The following is an 8,059-nucleotide window of genomic DNA, read 5'->3' as shown; positions in this document are numbered from 1 at the left end:
GACGTGGCATTAACGTAGGGTCAGTACTACTAGAATTTATTACAGGTATTTCACTAAATATAAATGTTTTATTGTGGTCAGGAAACTAGTCGTATGCAAGATGCACTCATGAGTTACTTATTATAATTATAGCAATTCGACTTTGACTTTTATTGCTGCGCATGCGTCCTGATGCGATATCCGGGAACATTGGATCTATGACGTAGAAATCACCAAAATTATGTAGCAGAAAATAAAAATAGTATTACTAGTGACAGACATCTAAGCACATCAACGTCTTGTAACAATTCTTTTTTTTATTTCAGAAAGATTTTATTCAAATCAAAAAATCTAATAACTTACAAAAAGAAAAACAAAAACAAATCCGCAAGCTCTAAGCTTAAATGTAGAATACTCTATTTTCAATACGTAATTTACTTATTTTCCATTATACATATGTATTTTATACTATGTTGATTGCTTTTTATTACCTAACATAAATCTCAGATTGTTGTCCTGCCTGCCTTGTGGTTATTTTATTACCGTAAATTTGGGGGAGGATATCCAAGCACATCAACTTTTGGCAAAGAGGTGCCTTTAGAAACAGTACACAATTGATAGTGTTTGAAGTTATTTTGAACGAAAATACTAAAGTCCGGAAAGTTCTTACTGCAAGAATTGGCTATAAAACGAATGTAACAACGCGTCTCGCCTACTGAACCGCCACGGACCCCAGACTCCACCGTGAAGTTTAGGGTCCGAGGAAGGATCCGACAATGGAAACGTACATGGTACTGCGGTTTTATTGTAACTCGCTAACTTCTCTAGCATCATATCGACAACTTTTGGATACTTTCCAGATAGATCGTTATATTCACTTGGATCAGCAGTTACGTTGAACAAAAACAGTACTTGGTTTTTCACAACAACAGGTTGAATAGGCGTAATACCAGAATCTGGTGGCACCACCCAATCATCACTTCCTAAAAGTATATATCGAATAACGTATTACAACGTCATGTATAAAATATTGAACATTTAGTGTAATTTTAGCATCAATTACCGCGACCTGTTTTGAAAGGTGTGTGGTAGACCCAATAAGGAGTAAAACACCCAAAGGATATCTAAACCTTTTTCTGTGTCGAAAAGTGGGGAAACTAAAACCCCTTTAAAAACATGTTGGAGAGTACACACCGACGGTGCTGCCCAGGACCTGCGTCAGTGATTTGCATATCTGAATAAGCAGGGTAGAATAAGAATAATAGTGACTTTAATTTTGTTTTAAAGTAGTAAAATGTACCTTCGGTTCCTGTAATAATCTTCCAGTCACCTGACCTAAGAGCGGCATTTATTCGAACATCAAAGGGGCTGTTTTTCCACTGTTTACCCTGAATGATTGTCAATGGATCTATATTATGAAGAATTTCCTTTCGTGGAGAGACGTCGTTTTTACTACACACAAAGAATAAATAAGTTTCTATTTTTTAAACTGGTGCTTTAATATCATGATGTGTATACGTATCATTCATAATTTTGATGTATGTATACGTATTGTCCCTCAAAAACATAAAAAATAAAGATTAATAAAATCAGACCTTGAATAAGCCATTTTGCAGTTTAATATGAATAAAAGTTATCCACTACCTAGGTAGGGGTCCGGGACCGCGACAGAACGACAACGGATGGGGACCCTCCAAAGAAATTGCATTTTATTTGTCAGGAATTTGTATGATTTATTTCTTTTTATTTTTAAATGCGCCTTGAGCACTCTGGAGTTTGTGCGCTATGAAAATCTTATTATTATTATTATTATTATTATTATAGGAAAAAACTGGGGCGGGAATGATTTCAATTATAAAAAAAAACGAAATATACGGTTCAACTTTAACAAAACCCCATTATCTGGCAGAAAATATGCTATATATCTATATATTTTTTTCATAGCTTTTTTTTTTTCACTTTTTAGTTAAAGTAAACTATTTATGTGGAAATTGCATTTAAAAAATTACAAAAGAGACAATATATCTTTAAAGTAAAATTCATGTGATTTGTTTATAATGTTACTATACTTGATAAGAGGATTTCATTTTAGGATTGGGGAAGATGATTATATTCCGGACAACTATTACGCACGTAAAGAACCTTATTTATAATAATTATAATAACATCAAACAAATACGTTAACTGAAATGCATATAATATCCTTTTGTGTAAAAGTATTTGTATCTTATTTATAGTAGTTTAATATTTTAAATGCATAAACTAATTTAGCTTTTTACTTACCTAATAATGCACGGCCATATATTGTATCCATCAAGAGGCTTAGTACCTTTAGTATCACCTTGAGCCAATCCCTCTACAATGGTTGGGAACCAATCACTGACGTGTATTAGTTCATTGTTGATAGTTCCTTGAACTTGTTTTGGAAGAAGGGGACTGTGAACAAAGCCCACCGCACGGACACCCCCTTCCCACAGTGTGTTTTTCCAACCACGTAATGGCCAGTTATTTCCCCCAGCTGTAACCTGTCCACCATTGTCTGAAAAGAAAAAATAATTTCTAACATTCAATCATACACTTTTTTTGCCGCTGTAATTTATATTTATCCTATACCTTCAGTGCATGTAAGCCTAAACTTAGCTCCTCGCTATATAAGATTCCATATAATCCTATATTTCAACATGATTAGGCCTATGATTATCAGATTTTACAATTCGAAAAAAACTTCAATATTGAAATATTGTCATGTGAATTGCCTGTTTACATTCATAGATAATATTTTATTGATAAATGGTATATAGAAATAACCACCTAAGATACTTTCTAGTTTAACGAAGCATAGTAGTCTTTCTGCCGTGTGCTATTTGAATTTAAAAATAATTGTTTACAAAGAAAGTTTGGGTAGTGTAAAATGATAAACCGGTGTTGTAAGCATACTTTCATCAACTTATAACAACAACAATCTTATCCAATGGTAAAAGGGATTTTTAAATCAAGTGCTAAAGTAAATATGTTTCATGGTCTGTAGCTAATGCGGTATGTGCACTCATTTATGACTATTATTCGATAGAATGATTTAGTGACAATATTCAAGTTTCATGTTTGTTTATCCGCACAACAATAATAATAACACAATAAGGTATTTATCAAATTAAATCCTTCTTGGTAGATAGGGAGAAACATGAAGCCAAATGTTTTAAGCGTGGTCCTCCAAAAATGATTAAGCCTACTAATCTCTTTAAATTTAATTCGATGTGAAACGTGAAGAAATATTCACAAAAAAAGTCTTCTTATTGACAAAATAAAAGAATAAATATATATCCTGTTAGATTCCAATTACAAACCACCTAAACTGATAAAGGAATAGTAGTAAATGCAATAATGAGATGTAAACAGCAAATTTCTGTTTAATATATTTAGAAATTCCGATATATTTAAACAAATTTGCTTGAATTTTATATTATAAATTTATTTATTTATTTATTTCAACAATATTTTATGAGGGTGATCCATCCAGCATAAGCTTATCATTAGGGACCTTCAAACAATAAAAAGAGAAAATACAAAATAAACTAAAAAAATACAAAATAAACAAAGAAATAAATAAAAAAAGAAAGCTTGAAAGAATACTAATATTATCTATAAAATCATCGTTAACGTAATCACAAGAGATGTAGTTGCATCTTCTAGTATACATTACCTGTCGAAAATATAATAACAGTATTATCATACAGTCCTGTTGTTTTTAGAGTGTCGGTAATGTTACCAATTGCTTCGTCCATACACGTCACCATACCGGCGTATGTCTGTCGCGATTTATCATTAGGATAAATCGATTTGTATGGCTCTGCGTAACTGGCAGGAACCTCTAGAGGCGAATGCACTGCTTGGAAAGGTATATACAGAAATAGTGACTGAAAAACACAAATGGCATTTATTTAATTAATTTCTTTTGTTTTTAGTTTCCAATATTTACAATTCATTTATTTATCTAAAGTAAAATATAGGAACAGATAGGCCTAGACCAATTCCGTTTTTATCAGACCAGATAATTGCTGATGATGCAGTTCTAATCTTAAATTAAACTATACACGAACTCCAGTTAGGCCTAAAGCTTGGTTCCCACTAGCGACGCAACGTAACGCAACCTACGCAACGTAAGAAAATTCCCTTCCAATAATTGTGTTTGCCCCCGCCTCCGTGAAATCAAACCTGTGATGTTTGAATGAAGCACTGTTGCATCGTCGGTTCCCACTTGTGATTACGCAATACAGCACTTCGTTCTTCGAGGTATTGACGTAAAGTGCTGAATTGCGTAATCACAAGTGGGAACCAACGATGCAATAGTGCTGCAAACATCGTAGGTTTGATTTCACGGAGGCGGGGGAAAACACAATTATTATCGCTAGTGGGAACCGAGCTAAACGGTGCGTTGCATTCCTAGTCGTTGCATTGCTTTACGTTGCGTTGCTAGTGGGGAACCACGCTTAAGGATAAATTATTTGAAAAATCCTGACCCACAAACAGAACAGCAACAAATGAAACGTCAATCTCGCGGGCTCGATTTCTCGATTAATTAAATAAAAGTTACTACCTTATGACTTTTGTTATGAGCATTGATAACTGCATTGGCTTTCTCAGCAAATAAAACGGTAGAGTAAGTGTTATTGTATTCAGTCGCTACTTTATAGTTATCCCGGAAATCATATCCTCCATCTTTGATATGGGTGTAGTAGTCCTCATGTCCAACATAATGACCTTTACCAGAAATAAAAATACTATAAATAAATTAAAGCCTCGACACAATTTTGATGGTCCAGGCAACGACCGACGACATATCGATTGATCTGACCTACGCGCATATCGATTGGCGCATAGCCGCGTGGAGCGTCGTGAAAACGAAACATTGACGTTCAATTTGATTGCCGGCACCGGACCGAAACCGTGCCGGAACAAGTGATAGACCCTTAAATAATCTACTAACCAAAAAATGAATCAAAGCCTCGCTTATTTGGAACACACGCCTCCTTGTAAAATCCAAGATGCCATTTACCAACCATATGCGTTGCATAACCATATTCTTTCAGTTTTTGTGGTAGAGTAACTTCATCGAGAGGTAGACAGTTTGGAGAGTCTGGCTCTATGATTTTGTGCTGTAAGCCCGTGTGAATCTGATAATTAAATTGAACAATTAACTAAATAAATATAGTCCACGGCTGACTTTATAATACTGTGCTGTAAACCTGTGTGAATCTGATAATTAAATAATAATTATTTAAAAACTAAATGTTCAATCAAGTTTGAACCAACGATTACCTCACTTATTTGTCTATACCTTTCGTTCATACTGTCATCTTTTTTAACTCTTTAAATAAAAAAAATACTGTATAGGTTATAATAACGTGGAAGTAATGAATGAATATTTAAGTTTGGAGTAGTAAAGTTAATGTGTCACACTATCAATATGATTATCAGATTTTTATTTTCTGTTTTCTTTTGTCATTTGTGTAGGCCCTATACTAAATATAGTTGTTTCCTTTCGTTTTTCACTCACAATTGATGATGAATAATAATTATGAATTAAAAAAATCGTAGTTATACGCTTTATATAAAATCTAAATAAATTCCTGTCATTTGATTGGACGATTGTGGGTCACATGACGTGCAGTAATACGTACTATTTTAACACAATCGTATAATATAGTACCTTTTTTCGTGTACAAAAACAAAATCTTATATGCGTAAGCATAGTTAAGCTTAATTACATTTTTTTTCTCACATTATTGATTGTCTCCATCCCCGAAACCTCGACTAAGAAATACCGGAATGGTGTCCGGCGGGGGATAGTTTATTACCATTAGTTAAGGTCTAATGTAAAGCACCTAGAGGGGTCAGTGATCCATTAGGCGCTATATAAATACTGTTTATTATTATTATTATTATTATTATTATTAATCCAATAGCAGCACCATCTGTTGTTTCGCGAATAGACAATAATCTACTTTGATGTTGTATAAAACAAAGAATGTTTATGAGTTCGATTGTACAAATATTCTAGAGGCGAGGCGGCCCGAGTGAAAATAGAATTGCATATTTGTTTTCACCGAATAAAATTATTTGTACCATTGCATGAATATAAAAACATTCATTATTAAGTATTTTTAAAGGCATTCTTTGGGTTTGTGATATTTTCGCCTACGGTGACAATTTTCAGAAACGGCTGAACTACATTTAAGTAGCACAAATAAAGTTGTCTTGGGTTGTTTCACTGAAATCGAAGTAACAGCAAATAACGAGGGTCATGAATTAAAATGTTATGCGATTTAAAACCAATTCAAATTAATACAGTAGTGAAATTAATTGGGGAAAATATAATTTAGGCGTACTGTCACAAATCTCAGAAATTAAAAATTTTACACAAAACAAATGGCAGAGGGGGACATCTATTGGGGACATCTATTAAGTGGAAACTGTAAGGGTTGATTACTAACCTGATATCTACCGGTCATCAGCTGACTTCTTGTTGGAGTACATATCGGCTGAACATAATATTTTTCAAGCTTAACACCTTCTTCTGCCAATTTGTCTAAAGTCGGTGTTTTGATTTTTGAACCGTGGTAACCTATGTCATGAAAACCATAATCGTCTGCTACAATCAACACGATGTTCGGCTTAACAACAGGAACGACTTCAACATTCCGCCTAGTAACTGTAACTTCAATCTGTCGAGAAAGTAGGCCTACTACTAGCAGCAGAAAAAGAGCAAGCACTGGCACAAGTACCCTGTTAACCATACTTTAACTTTTACGATAATCCAATGAATGTTAATTTATTTATTCACCATAAACGGAATTAAGTCGGATTGTTGGTAGTGCAAACTGCTGGTAAACCAACTTTAATAATGTAATCGCATGTCAAAATGCGAGTAACTATACATCGTGCGTCCTCTGTTGAGTGACTGTATCCAAAACTTGACATCCATTTAAAGATTATATTAGCAGTTTGGAGGTATATTCAGAGCGTCATTTCGACGATCGAGCATTCTCTACTTCTACGGAGCGCCATTTATGCCTTTATTTACTTCCGAATTAGAAATAGTACTACGGTAACTGCTCCAGTGGACCAAATTTAGCACCGGTGGAGCACAGTGATATAAAATAGAAATAAGTCACTGAATGTTAATATATTTTCGTATGTTAATACACTGTGCTCAAGTGGACCTAATTTGGCGCCAGTGGACAGTGATATAAAATAGAAAAAAAGTCACTAAATTATAATATCTTTTCATATTTTAATACACTGTGGAGCACAGGGAAATAGTCACATACAAAAACATCAAGATAAGTTCAATATCGGTTACTCCATCCGTGATGCAAAAGAAAAATTAGTTTCAAGCCATATCAGTGATTTTAGTAATTTTCGTTCGTTTAAAATGTATATTTATGATAGAACATAGAATTCCAAGACATTTTTTAAACTTTAAATGTTGATTGTCATAAAATAATTGTCCTAAACATTTGAAATTTGGTAGTATAACGTTCAATAGGTTACTACACGTTCAATATGTTACTACATAATTCATATTTTTAACATATGTCTTTTTTTTAATGTGTTGGAATTGTATGTTCTTTCATAAGTATTTATCTTAGACAAACGCAAGTTATTAAAATCACTAATGTGACTTGAAACTAATTTTTCTTTTGCATTACGGATGAAGTAACCGATATTGAACTTATATACCAAGTTTGAAATATTTTTGAATTCGATAAATATTTTTTCTAGAAGTTTTTGTATGTGACTATTTCCCTGTGCTCCACTGGCGCCAAATTGGATCCACTGGAGCACAGTGTATTAACATACGAACATTTCTTTTGTAAAAAAAAAATACTCCTTGATTTCAATATATATTTCTTGGTATATTTTTAATTTAAGTTGCTCAATTTACAGGGAAAAAATCGAATTCCTAACCGTTTTTTTTGTTGTCAAAATCATTATTAGAGTTTAACATAATATGTGTCGGAATTGTATGTTTTTTCATAAGCATTATCTTAAGCGAACGCAAGTTATTAAAATCACTGAT

At 33.3% G+C, this 8,059-nt stretch overlaps 1 protein-coding gene across 2 annotated transcripts; it reads right to left on the bottom strand.

Moving 5' to 3' along the window:
• Positions 1-367: 367 nt before the first annotated feature.
• On the bottom strand, positions 368-6,898 carry LOC140063246 (arylsulfatase J-like). Of its 2 annotated transcripts, XM_072109761.1 has the most exons (8): positions 6,471-6,898; positions 5,195-5,232; positions 4,964-5,112; positions 4,574-4,737; positions 3,680-3,893; positions 2,263-2,518; positions 1,280-1,431; positions 368-962 (listed from the first exon to the last, which is right to left on the bottom strand). In XM_072109761.1, exons 1-8 carry the CDS (start codon positions 6,771-6,773, stop codon positions 646-648), a joined length of 1,593 nt encoding a protein of 530 aa, XP_071965862.1. In that variant the 5' UTR covers positions 6,774-6,898; the 3' UTR covers positions 368-645. The 2 variants fall into 2 exon arrangements, with proteins under 2 accessions (XP_071965862.1, XP_071965861.1); XM_072109760.1 differs by lacking the exon at positions 5,195-5,232 and having other exon boundaries at positions 4,964-5,150; positions 6,471-6,897.
• Between the last annotated feature and the right edge of the window lie 1,161 nt (positions 6,899-8,059).

This window comes from Antedon mediterranea, chromosome 11 (assembly GCF_964355755.1).
Source record: "Antedon mediterranea chromosome 11, ecAntMedi1.1, whole genome shotgun sequence".
Classification (NCBI taxonomy): Eukaryota; Metazoa; Echinodermata; class Crinoidea; order Comatulida; family Antedonidae; genus Antedon; species Antedon mediterranea.
The sequence above is the reverse complement of the archived record's forward strand: the minus strand, read 5'-3'. Positions and strand labels throughout refer to the sequence as shown.

What these genes read in the sequence shown, in the direction of transcription:
- LOC140063246 (XM_072109761.1), bottom strand. Translation starts at nt 6,773, where the DNA reads ATGGTTAACAGGGTACTTGTGCCAGTGCTTGCTCTTTTTCTGCTGCTA. An exon ending in AGGCTTTGATTCATTTTTTG is followed by an intron (nt 4,738 to 4,963) that starts GTTAGTAGATTA and finishes TTTCTGGTAAAG; the next exon opens with GTCATTATGTTGGACATGAG. An exon ending in ATATGGCCGTGCATTATTAG is followed by an intron (nt 1,432 to 2,262) that starts GTAAGTAAAAAG and finishes CTTTGTGTGTAG; the next exon opens with TAAAAACGACGTCTCTCCAC.